The sequence below is a fragment of the Macrotis lagotis genome, chromosome X (assembly GCF_037893015.1).
Source record: "Macrotis lagotis isolate mMagLag1 chromosome X, bilby.v1.9.chrom.fasta, whole genome shotgun sequence".
Classification (NCBI taxonomy): domain Eukaryota; kingdom Metazoa; phylum Chordata; class Mammalia; order Peramelemorphia; family Peramelidae; genus Macrotis; species Macrotis lagotis.
This window is the reverse complement of record NC_133666.1, coordinates 452,870,848-452,884,056: the sequence shown is the minus strand read 5'-3', so window position 1 is coordinate 452,884,056 and position 13,209 is coordinate 452,870,848. Positions and strand designations below refer to the sequence as shown.

At 33.9% G+C, this 13,209-nt stretch overlaps 1 protein-coding gene across 1 annotated transcript in view; it reads right to left on the bottom strand.

Annotated features, from left to right (window-relative positions):
- Positions 1-13,209, bottom strand: part of LOC141497424 (NPC intracellular cholesterol transporter 1-like) — a 56,009-nt gene that overhangs the window by 20,970 nt on the left and 21,830 nt on the right. The window contains exons 6-9 of the mRNA XM_074200072.1: positions 12,200-12,449; positions 11,584-11,657; positions 10,878-11,248; positions 4,931-5,157 (exon numbers count right to left, since the gene is read on the bottom strand). Of these exons, the coding sequence (XP_074056173.1) occupies positions 4,931-5,157; positions 10,878-11,248; positions 11,584-11,657; positions 12,200-12,449 (922 nt within the window). The remainder of the gene's footprint in view (positions 1-4,930; positions 5,158-10,877; positions 11,249-11,583; positions 11,658-12,199; positions 12,450-13,209) is intronic.

The window sequence follows — 13,209 nt, the reverse complement described above, 5'->3', positions numbered from 1 at the left end:
AGCACATCTGAAGCAGAGAAATACACATATAATAGAGGTAAAAGGCTGGAGCAAAATATAGTTCAGCTGAAGTAAAAAAAGGGCTAGCAATTCTGATCTCAGACAAAGCAAAGGCAAAAATGGATCTAATTAAAAGGAATAAGGAAGTAAATTACATGTTCCTAAAATGTATCATAGTCAATAAAGTAATATCAGTATTAAATATATGTTCCAAGTGATATAGCATCCAAAATCATAGACAAGTTAAGTGAGGTACAGAAAGACATTCAAAAAATTTAGGGAACTGCAAGCTCCTCTCAGAAATGGATAAATCTAATCACTAAATAAGAAGTATAGAAAAGTTAGATATAATAGACCTCTGGAGAAAATTGAAAAGGGCTAGAAAGGAATATACCTTTTTTCCTACAGTACATGGCACCTACACAAAAATTGATCATATATTAAGGCATTAAAAACCTCAGAATTAAATGCAGAAAGGCAGAAATATTAAATGCTTCCTTTTTAGATCATGATGCAATAAAAGGCCATGGAAAAATATACTAAAAATTAATTAGAAACAAAATAACTTAATTTTAAAAAATGAGTGGATCAAACAACAATTCATACAAACAATCAATAATTTCATCTAAGACAATTGCAATAATAAGACAACATACCAAAGTTTATGTGATGCAGCCTAAGCTGTTATTAGGCAAAATTTTATATTTTTAAATGCTTAAATGAATAAAATAGAGAAAGAGATGAATAAATCTGGCATGCAATGAAAAAAAACTAGAACAAATTAAATATCTCCAATTAAAAATCAAATTAAAAATGGTGAAAATCAAAGAAGAGATTAATAAAACTGAATAAGAAAGTTATTAACTAATAAAATCTAAGAAATGATTTTATGGAAAAAAACACAAAACAATGAAATAGATAAACCTTTGGTTAATTTAATTACCAGTATCAAAAATGAAAAGAGTGAATTCACCATCAGTGAGAAAGTAATAATTCAGAGATATTTGCTCAAATAAGCCAATAAATCTGGCAATCTAAGTAATGTGGATGATTATCTACAAAAATATAAATTGCCCAGATTAACAGAAGAGGAAATTTAAAAAGCCATTTCAGGAAAAGAAATAAAGCAAGCCATCAATGAACTCTCTAAGAACAAAATCTCCAGGACCAGACAGATTCACAAGTGGATTCTATGAAACTTTTAAAGAACAATTCCAGTGCTATATTAATTATTTGAAAAAACAGGCAAAGAAGGAGTTCTGCTAAATTTCTTCTATGACACCAGTATATTGCTAATACCTAAATCAGGAAGAGCTAAAACAAAGAAAGAAAATCATAGATCAATTTTCCTAATACTGATGTAAAAATTTTAAATAAAATAATAGCAAAGAGATTATTGCAAGTTTATTACTAGGATAATACACTCTGATTAGGTAGGATTTATAGAGGAAATGCAAGGATAATTCAATATTAGGAAAATAATCAGTAAAATGGACCTTATCAATAACAATCCTAGAAAATCATTTTTAAAACTACTTGATCTAAAATTATAAAGAAGCAGTCATCAAAATTGGTACTGGCTAAGAAAAAGAGTGGTGGATCAGTGGAATTGATTAGGTACAAAAGAAAAAATAGTAAATGACTATAGTAATCTTCTGTTTGATAAACGCAAAGATTATAGCTTCTGGGATAAGAATTCATTCTCTGATAAAAACTGCTGGGAAAACTGGAAGATAGTATGGCAGAAACTAAGCATTGATCAACATCTCAGATCTTAAAAAAAGATAAGGTTGAAATGGTGATATCATAAGCCAATTAGGAGAACAAAATAGTTTACCTATCCAATCCAAGAAAAGAGCAGTTTTATGACCAAAGAGATAGAGGATATTATAAAATGCAAAATGGATAATTTTGATTACATTAAATTGAAAAGTTTTTGCACAAATAAAACCAATGCAAGCAAGACCGTAAGTTGGGAAACAATTTTACAATTAGTGTTTTTGAAAAAGGATTCATTTCTAAACTATAGAGAATGAATTAAGTTTATAAGACTACAAATCATTCCCCAATTGATAATTGGTCAAAGGATATAAAAAGGCAATTCTCAGATGAAGGAAATTAAAGCAATCTATAGTCACATGAAAAAATGCTCTAAAACATTATGGATCAGAAAAATTCAAATTAAACAATTCTGAGGTACCATCTCATATCCACCAGACTGACCACTATGACTAAAAAGAAAAATGATCAATGTTGGAGGTGATATGGGAAAACTAGAACACTAATGCATTGTTGATGGAGTTGTGAACTGAAGTAACCACTGGAGAGCAATTTAGAATTGTGCTCAAAGGACAATAAAACTGCATACACTTTGATAAAGAATTAGGGTCTGTATCCTAAAGAGATCATAAAAAAGGGTAAAAAAACCCACACATACAAAAATATAGGCAAAAGAATTGGAAACTGAGAGTTTGTTCATTAATTGGGGAATGGATAATAAATTGTGCAATATGTTGGAACACTATAAGAAATCATGAGGGATGAAACTTCAGAATGGACTGGCAAAACTTAGGTAATTATTAAGTATGATGGATTTATACATTTCAGCAGTATAATAAAAGACAATTCTAAAAGACTTCTCTTTTTTATTCACTATTTTTTCCATTTTGATTTGATTCTTCTTTCACAATGATTGATACAGATGTATGCTTAGAATAGTTATACATGTATAGCCTATATTAGATTGCTTTTTCTGACAAAGGGGAAGGGAAAAGAGAAAAATATAGAACTCAAAACCTTGTAAAAAAGCATGGAAAGATTTTCATGAACTGATGCTGAGTGAAATGAGCAGAAACAGGAGACATTAGACATTAGACAAGACTGTGAGATGATAAACTATGATGATGCTGCTTCTCTCAGCAGTTCAATGATCAAGGATAACTCTGAAAAACTTGTGATGTAAAATTCCATCCATATTCAGAAAAATACTATGCAGATCAAAGCATAGTTTTCAATTTTTAAAATTTGTTTATTAATTTTTTCATCATGGTATTTTTCCCTTTAATTTTGATTCTTCCTTCATAACATTAGTAATATGGAAATATATTAAACATGATTGTGCTTGTATAACCTATTTCAGATTACTTGCTCTCATGTGAAGGCAGGAAGGAAGGAGGGAGGAAAACGTGGAATTCAAAAGCTTACAAAAAGATGAATGTTGAAAACTCTTTGGGGGTGGTAATAATTACCTAGCCGTGTGGCCTTGGCCAAGCCACTTCACCCCATTGCCTTGTAAAAACTAAAAAACAAAAACAAACTATCTTTGCATATAATTGAAAAAAAAGCATTAAAAAATACATGGGGGGGGTGGCTAGGTGGCACAGTGGATAGAGCACCGGCCCTGGAGTCAGGAGTACCTGAGTTCAAATCCAGCCTCAGACACTTAATAATTACCTAGCTGTGTGACCTTGGGCAAGCTTAACCCCATCTGCCTTGCAAAAACCTAAAAAAAAAAAATAACAGTAACACACATGTTAAGTCAGCCCAGGTATGTTAGCAGACACAAACTCAAGCTTAAAGATGTATGCTGTTATCACCATCATCTTGTTAAATAAGCACTTCCTTGAAAAAGTGGTGAATAAAATTGGAATTCACTGAGAAATCCAAAGTAGTTCATTCTCTCTCTCTCTCTCTCTCTCTCTCTCTCTCTCTCTCTCTCTCTCTCTCTCTCTCACACACACACACACACACACACACACACACACACAAACACATACTCACAAAATAAAAAACCTTTCCCAGCAAAATATGACCAAATCTTTATAACTAAGTTATTGGGAAACTCATTTCTAAGCAGTTACACACTCAGATGATGAGATATATGTTTGCTTATTTTCATCCTGAAAATGTAATAACTATCATGACTCAAGGAACAGTTTCCAGAGCTAGCATGTAAATTCAATGTACCTCTTCCCTTGTCTCCTATAAAGTTCAAATATTAAATTTATCCTACAGGTTACATCTCTCTAGAATTTCCAAATCTGGAAATCTCGCTGAGAAGCTAACTCAACAAGGACTTATGTACTCATTCAATATCACTAGTCATTCTTTTTACTTGAAAGAATCTTAAAGGAAGTCAGTTCTTTAAAACAGGTCTTTCATTTTTCTCCTTTGAAAACTGATTCTATATTTACCTGATACCACTCATCTTTAAAGGGTGTGAAAAGCACTTCTTTTTTTTTTTTAAAGTTTTATTTATTTAAGGCAGTGGGGTTAAGTAATTTGCTCAAGGTCATACAACTGGGCAGTTATTAAGTATCTGAGAGTAGATTTGAACTCAAGTCTTCCTGAATCCAGGGTTGGTGCAACATTCTATCCACTATGTCACCCAGTTGCCCCCAAAACCATTTACTTCTTAAAAAGTCATTTTCTCATGCTAATTCACCAGACGGAAAATTCACCAGACTGATTCAACAATTCTGTGTTTATGTACTCACTGGAGACTACTAGACATCCTTCTTGGTTAAAAGGGTCTGAAAAGTTGTCATTTTTGGTTTCTTTCTTTCTTTCTTTCTTTCTTTCTTTCTTTCTTTCTTTCTTTCTTTCTTTCTTTCTTTTTTTTTTTTGAGACTGGTTCTCCCTTTTAGTGCTCAAGCATAGCAGCTACTCCTGGTCCAATGCCAATACTACTTGTCACAGAAACTTAATCCTGCTATTTTTCTGAACTGGGCTAGTTCAGCAGCCCTGGTGGTCTGCCTGCTCATATCAGTCTCAGATTCAGTGTAAGCACTAGATTGGCTCAGGAGTCCTGAATTCAATCAAATCAATGTTCTTAGCTTGTCCAGAAGCAGAGACTAACAGGCATGTGGCACCATGCCTGAACCTCTTAAAATTTCATTTTTTTCCTTTTAATTCAAATACTCCTACTTACCTTGTGCAGTATAAGAAATGGGTGTGATAATCTGCATAGACATAGAAATCATCTCCTATTTCATGGTCCAAAACAGAATGACTATTCTGAAAGTAATTCAGTACACTCATAATGGTACAGTTGTTGTTGTAAGGAGACAAGGGGGCCAAACAGATGTCCTGAAGAGTCACTGTTTCATTGTTATATGAAGCAGTAATTTGTTCAATGGCTGTCTGTAAGTCTAGCACCTAGAAGAGCAGAATCACATCTACATTAATCACCTAATAGTTGACTTACACTTTGATCATTTGTTAGAGTCAGAAGATAATTTGTTAGGAAACATTAAGATTCCCTAATCTAGAGTTCTTAAACCTTTTTTAAAAAATGGTTATCTTTGGCAATCTGATGAAACCTGTGCATACTTTTCTTCTAAAATATCTTTAAATGCAGGTAATAAAATATGTAGCATTACGAAGAAAACAAATTATAATGAAATATTATTATCAAAATGTCAAAATAAAAAAAGCTCACAGAATCCCTGCCCCAATCTGTACCTGGAGAATTACAGCTGAGGCAGAATTCTCCTAAATATGCAAAGAAAAACCCAGAGTGGTCTTCCCAGTCCTCACACTTTAGGACACCACGAATACCTATTCTAAGGATCAAATGACTGAAGGTACAAAATTTCTCAGAGAAACAAAAAGAGAAGACAACATCAGCTAAAATAAGGTAACTCCCATCAGCTCTTAAGAAAAAAGACCTCTTCTGATAATCTTTTTCTTTTTTTAGGTTTTTGCAAGGCAAACGGGGTTAAGTGGCTTGCCCAAGGCCACACAGCTAGGTAATTATTAAGTGTCTGAGACCAGATTTGAACCCAGGTACTCCTGACTCCAGGGCCGGTGCTTTATCCATTGTGCCACCTAGCTGCCCCTATCTTCTGATAATCTCAAACACACTGAAACCACCTAGGGCAGGGAAGTGTGGAGCTGAAACCAACACTCAGTTCATTTGGATCTTTGTCCTTGTTAATGGAGATAGGAGAAATATGCACATAGACAATCTGTATTCAGGTGGATATGGAAGGCTAACTATTCCTATTTTCTGAAAGAAGGTTTTAGAATCTTTTGCTGCCATCTCCTTGAAGCCTTACAGAACCTGTCCCAAGAGATGACTTGCTAGTACCTCTCCCCTCTCCCAATTACTCTATATTTACTTTATGTTCAAATGTACTTCTGTATAATTGTTTTGTCCTTCCCCTTGAAAAGAGGAGAGAGACAAGTTTTATCTCCATAGTCCCAGTCCCTAGAATATAGCTTCAAAAATGCTGGTTTAATGTAATTGAATTTATAATTAAGAATCATGTAAGAGTTTTAAAACATGGAAATTTGTAAAAGGGAATTGGATGATAATCCATAGGCACAATGGAATACAGAATAGTATGGGATGATTTTTAAAACCCTCTTGAGAAGTTGGGTGGCATTTCTCATTAGGTATGGTGGAAGTCAAAATGAGAATTTCAGGATTGATGTCAACATGATTGACCTTGATTGTTCCTCTCAGCAGTTTGGATCCCTAGAACAACTGTGGGAGACCTGTTATGGACAATGCTATCCACATTCAGAGGAAGAAAAACAGAGTAAAACAAAAAAAACAGAATCTAAAGGAATTCTATGTTCACTTTTTAGAAATTTCTTTTGTCTTTCCAATCTCATGGTTTTCTTTCTTTTTTCTTAGTCCTGAGTCCTCACACAGAAAATGACTATAAATTGCCCCGGGTTAAATGAAGAGGAAATTAAATACCTAAATAACCCTCTCTCAGAAAAAGAAATTCAGCAAGCCATCATTGAACTCCCTAAGAAAAAATCTCCAGGGCCAGATGGATTCACAAGTGAATACTATTAAGCATTTAAGGATCAGTTAGTTCCAATTCTATACAAATGCTTTGGAAAAAAATAGATGAAGACAGAACTCTGCCTAACTCCTTCTATGATACCATTTTGGTGCTGATACCTAAACCTTTGGCACTTTTTTTCATTGAATCTCTGGATATTCTTGACTTTTTTGTTTCTCCATATGAATTTAGTTACAAACAGGGAAAGAAAATTATAGACTAATTTCCCCAATGAATATGGATGCAAAAATCTTAAATAAAATCTTAGCAAAGTGATTACAGCAAGTTATCACTAGGATAATATGCTATGACCAAGCAGGATTTATCCCAGGAATGCAGGGTTGTTCAACATTAGGAAAACTGTTGGTATAATTGACTATATTAATAACAAACCTAACAGAAATCATATGATTATCTCAATAGATTCTGAAAAAGCCTTTGACAAAATACAACACCCATTCCTATTAAAAATACTAGAGCATAGGAATTAATGGATTGTGCCTTAGAATGTTTAGTAGTATCTATCTGAAACCATCAAAAAGCATTTTATGCAATGGAGATAAGCTAGAGGCATCCACAATAAGAGCAGGGGTGAAACAAGGATGTCCATTATCACCACCACTATTTAATATTGTATTAGAAATGTTAGTTTCATCAATAAGAGAAGAAAAAGAAATTGAAGGAATGAGAACTGGGAAGGAAGAAACAAAACTTTCACTCTTTGCAGATGACATGATGAGAATCCTAGAGAATCCTAAAAAAAATTTCTAAAAAACTACTAGAAACAATTAGCAACTTTAGCAAAGTCACAGGATATAAAATGAACCTTCATAAATCCTCAGCATTTCTATGTTAATAGCAAGATAGAGCAGCAAGAGCTAGAAATAGAAATTCCATTTAAAGTAACTTCAGACAATATAAAATACTTGGGAGTCTACCAGCCAAGGCAGAAACTCTATGAAAACAACTATAAAACACTTCATACAAATAAAATCAAATTTAAATAACTGGGCAAATATCAACTGCACATGGATAAGCGAAGCTAATATAATAAAAATGACAGTTCTACCTAAATTAATCTACTTATTTAGCACCTTATCAATTAAACTTCCAAAAAATTACTTTAATGAACTAGAAAAAACTAACTAAATTCATATGGAGAAACAAAAAGTCTATCCAGGGATTCAATGAAAAAAAGTGTCAAAGAAGGTTGTTTAGCCTCACCAGATCTAAAATTATACTATAAAGCATCAGTCATCAAAACTATCTGATATTGGCTAAGAAATAAAGTGGTGGATAAGTGGAACAGATTAGGGGCAAAAGAGACAGCAGGAAACGATTATAGTAATCTGCTGTTTGATAAACCCAAAGAGTCCAGCTTCTGGGATAAGAACTTTGTCTTCAATAAAAATTGTTGGGAAAATTGGAAATTAGTATGGAGAAACTTGGATTAGACCAATATCCTATACCAAGATAAGATCAAAATGGGTATAGGGTTTAGACATAAAAGACAATATTATAAGTAAACTAGGAGATCAAGGAATACTTTACTTGTCAGATCTATGGAAAGGGAAGCAGTTTATGACCAAGGAAGAGATGGAGATCATTAAAAAAAAAATAGATAATTCTGATTACATTAAAGTAAAAAGCTTTGAATAAACAAAGCCACTGTAACCAAGATAAAAAAAATGCAGTAATTTGGGAAACAATTTTTACAACTAATATTTCTGACAATGAACTCATTTCTAAAATATATAGAGAACTGAGTCAAATTTATAAAAAAAAAAAACCAAGCCATTCCCCAGTTGACAAATGGTCAAAGGATAAGCAAAGGTAATTTACAGATGAGGAAATCAAAGCGATCCATAGTCATAAAAATTGCTCTAAATCATTACTGATTAGAGAAGGTAACACCTCACACCTATCAAATTGGCCAATATGATCAGAAAGAACAATGTTCAATGTTGGAAGGGATGTGAGAAATCTGGGACATTAATACATTGTTGGTGGAGAGTGAACTCATCCAACCTTTCTGGAGAGCAATCTGGAATTATGCCCAAAAGGCAATAAAAAAGTGCATACCTTTTGATCCAGCAATACCACTACTGGGTCTATACCCTGAAGAGATCATGCAAAAGGGTAAAAACATCATTTGTACAAAAATACTCATAGCAGCCCTGTTTGTGGTAGCAAAGAAGTGGAAATTGAGTGAATGTCCATCCATTGGGAAATGGCCAAACAAATTATGGTATATGTACACTATGGAACACTATTGTTCTATTAGAAACCAAAAGGGATGGGAATTCAGAGAAGCCTAGAAAGACTTGCATGAACTGAGGCTGAGAGAGATGAGCAGAACCAGAAGAACATTGTACACCCAAAAAGCAACATGAGGGTGAAGATCAACCTTAATGGACTTGCTCATTCCACCAAAGCAATAATCAGAGACAATTTTAGAGCATCTGTGACCGAGAATACCATCTGTAACCAGAGAAAGAACTGTGGAGTTTAAACAAAGACCAAAGTCTATTACCTTCAATTTTTTTTAAGTGTTTCATGTACTACATAATTAGCTATCTCTAATATTTTATTTTCTCCTCAATGATATGATTTCTCTCCCAACACATTCAATTTGTTTTTTAGGTTTTTGCAAGGCAATGGGGTTAAGTGACTTGCCCAAGATCACACAGCTAGGTAATTATTAAGTGTCTGAGTCTGGATTTGAACTCAGGTCCTCCTGACTCCAGGGCTGGTGCTCTATTCACTGTGTCACCTAGCTGCCTCCTAACACATTCAATTTTGATCAATGTATAGCATGAAAACAACGTAAAGATTATCAGACTGACTTCTGTGGAGGGATGGGGGAGGGAAGGGAAAGTGGAAGAAAAATTGTAAAATTCAGAATCTTACAGAAAATGATAGGTAGAAACTACTATTGTATATAATTGAAAACAAATAAAATATTAATAAAAAAGATTAAGAAAAACAAAACAAAACCCAATACACTCATTTTTTAAAAATTTCTCTAATGCATTTCTTTCCTATCTCATGGATTTCTTTCTTTTCTCTTAATTCTAAATCTTCATACTGAAAATGACTAATCTGTTAACATGTTAAACATAAATGTGTATGTACAATATTTGCCTGATTGTTCATTGCTGAGGGGACAGGGGTGGGAAGGGAGGGTGGAAGGAAATCATGTAACTTAAAAATAAGCATATTTATGTGGATGAATGTTGAAAAAATTTTCATTACATGAAATTAGAAAAATAAAATAAAATATCAATATAAAAGAAAAAAAGAAAAAAATTACTAAACTGTAAGCATGCTAAACACAAATATGAATGTACAATGTTCACCAGACTGTTTGCCTTTGAGGGGAGGGGGGTAGGAAGGGAGGGTGAAAGGAAATTATGTAACCAAAAAAAGGGGCATTTATCATTTTCAAAAAATTCATGCCAAGTTTTATGGGAATATTTCTTGATAAGGTAGAAAGTACTGGTATAGTTTGTCTTTTGTTCAGAGATTTTTCCTTCCGACTTAAATAAAAAGGTATGTTTTACCACAAGTACCTAAAGTGGACCATAAAACTCTACTAGTTTTTTAAATCTAGAAGGGAGGCAGTTAGGTGGAACAGTGCATTAGAGCACCAGCCCTGGAGTCAGGAGGACCTGAGTTCAAATCCAGCCTCAGACACTTAATAATTACCTAACTGTGTGACCTTGGACAAATCACTTAATCCTGTTGCTTTGCAAAAGCAAACAAACAAAACAAGAAACAAAATCTTGTAGGAGAAAGGATGTATGGTTATTCAAGTATTTGGAAATGGTCTGAATGAATAGGGCTGGTTTGCCATGCTCTCAGGTCTCCAAGTCAGAAAGAACCTAGGTTCAAGACCTGTTGTGAAAGTGGTTGTGTGACTCAGGGCAAATCCCTGAACTTCTTAATGCTCCAAGCAACTAATTTTTCACTAGGAAGTGATAAATTCCTGCCCCCGCCCCCGAAAAGGTCATTTTATAGAATGTACCACAAATATAGCATGTGGTCCTTGGACTGGCTTAACAAATAGCAGATTACCTGGTGCAGGATCCCTTTGTCCAGAGGGGACCCAAAAGGAACATCTGATCCAGAAGGATATGGCTGGTAAGTGTGCTGACTAGTATTTGGAGCCCGGATTATAAGCTGTTCAGTACGGAAGAAAGGTCCAAAATGGGTATCAAAGTATTTTTTCTCTAGGTATGCTTGGCTATTAGGGGCAGACCAAAGATCAACTGGATTGGTTGTGAGACTCATGAACACCAGACCCAAACTGCATACTCCAATGAAAACCAGAGAACAGAAGAGGACAAGCACTGGTTTTCTGACACAGAAAGATCCCCATCGTGTAAACCCTTGTTTCAAGCAGCTCTCAAATGCTACACCGAGATGATCACAACAGGAGGCCTCCCCTGGAAGACAATGAGAAGAAAGGAGATTGGAGGTTAAGAGCCAAGCCATTCCTCAAATTTTAATGGAAATAAATTAAACTTCATTCAGCAGTGACTGGATTAAGTGCTTAGAGGGGGTTGGGAAAAATCTGACTAGCCTAAAATCAGTGAGGATGGATACAAAATCCATGTTCTCCCTCCCAAAGGTGGGTGGTTCATACCCTCACCCAGGAGGAAAGAACCTTGCATATAAGGAATCCCTTTCCCCATACTAAAAATTATTTTTCAAAAATCATGATGTCTGTTCACCTTTGCAGCTCCCAATACCCTTTTTTCCAAATCCCAAATAGGCATACCTTGATCCCTGGCATTAACAGAAGCAGCTATATTGGCATCATTGGGTGTGAACTCAGAGACAAAATGTAGTTTTCTGGGGGGGGAAGAATATAAGCAAAATTAATAAACGTCTGATTCTGAAAGGATTACCCTGAAATCACTACAAATCCACAAAGTTTTTTCCCTGTTTCTTCTTTGTTTGAGTATTCATTTTTCTTCTATATTCATGCTGCTAAAAAATCTGTCTTCATTTTTAAGTATGTTTCTGACAAATTTTACATTCTCACAAAGTATTATTCCACACTAACAAAGTAAACACCTATTCAAAAATGCACAGGGAACAAAAAAAGGAATTTGAATTGACTTAATTTTTATGATCTGATAATTTTAGCAAATAAAAGCCAGTACAAAAATAGATATTCTTATGAATAAAACATAATTTAGAAAAAACTTGGCTAAGTGTTTCAACCAGCATTAGAATGCTTGCTTGTGTTAAAAAAATTCATATTTTGTAAAATGACTCAGAAAACTTGTTTCCTAAACTAATTACACTTAATACTCAAAAGTAAACAAACATCATATATAAAATGTTTTTTTCCCTTCTTCAAAGGAGATTAAAAAAATGTAGATCCATACCTGTAGCACCATGCTATAAAATACTTTCTAAAAAACACAAGCAAGAATCCCATGTAGAAGATCCACATAATGACAGACATGGCGTCCAAGCCAAATATCAACCAAGGAGCAGGAGGAGGTGGGACCTGGGGTTTGGGGCCACAAGTAATGGAACAATCCTGACAGCTACAAGGCCCAGTTACATCATCCACTGACTCATTACAGCTTTTGGTGGCGTTGTTCATTGGTTTCATTCCATAAATAGGAGTATCTAAGAAATTAAATAATGTTATTTTAGCAAATTCATAGATTAACAAATTAACAATACATCTTAACAGAATGAGAACTTGATTTTATTTGAAAAGTTGGTTTGAAATGACAACATACAGAAAAAATTGGAAATATACATATCTACCTCAACACATTTGTATATGCAAAATTTCAAACAACCACCAAAACAATTTTAAGAAGTAAAAAGAAAAAAGGTCTCCCTCCTTCTCTTCAACCTGATTTCCCTCCCACTATCTCTTCCCTGTTTCCTCCTCTTTTATCCACAACTTCTGATTTCACAAGTATAGGCAATTTTCCATGAGGAGATTCCCTTCTATGAGAGCAGAGACAATGGATCCATTTCTCATCTTAGACATATCTTGAATATGGGACTTCAGACAAGTTTGTTAACTTCTATAAACAAGCATTCGGTAAGTCTATTATGTCTACTTTCACTTTCTAAAACTTGTTCTATATTTTATTTTCTTTTTCCCCATGGATTTTTTCTCCCTTTAGTTCTGATTCCTCTTTCACAACATAACTAATATTTAAGCTTTAAGCATGCTTATATCAGAATATTTGTTGTTGTGAGGAAGGAAGGAAGGTAGAAAAATGTAAAACTCAAAATCTTACAAAAAAGATGAATGTTAAAAACTATTTTTGCATATAATTGGAAAAATAAAATAACACTTATTTTAAAAAATTATCACTCTGGAAAGTTATTTGAAATTATATTCCAAAAGGTATAAAAGGTGCATACC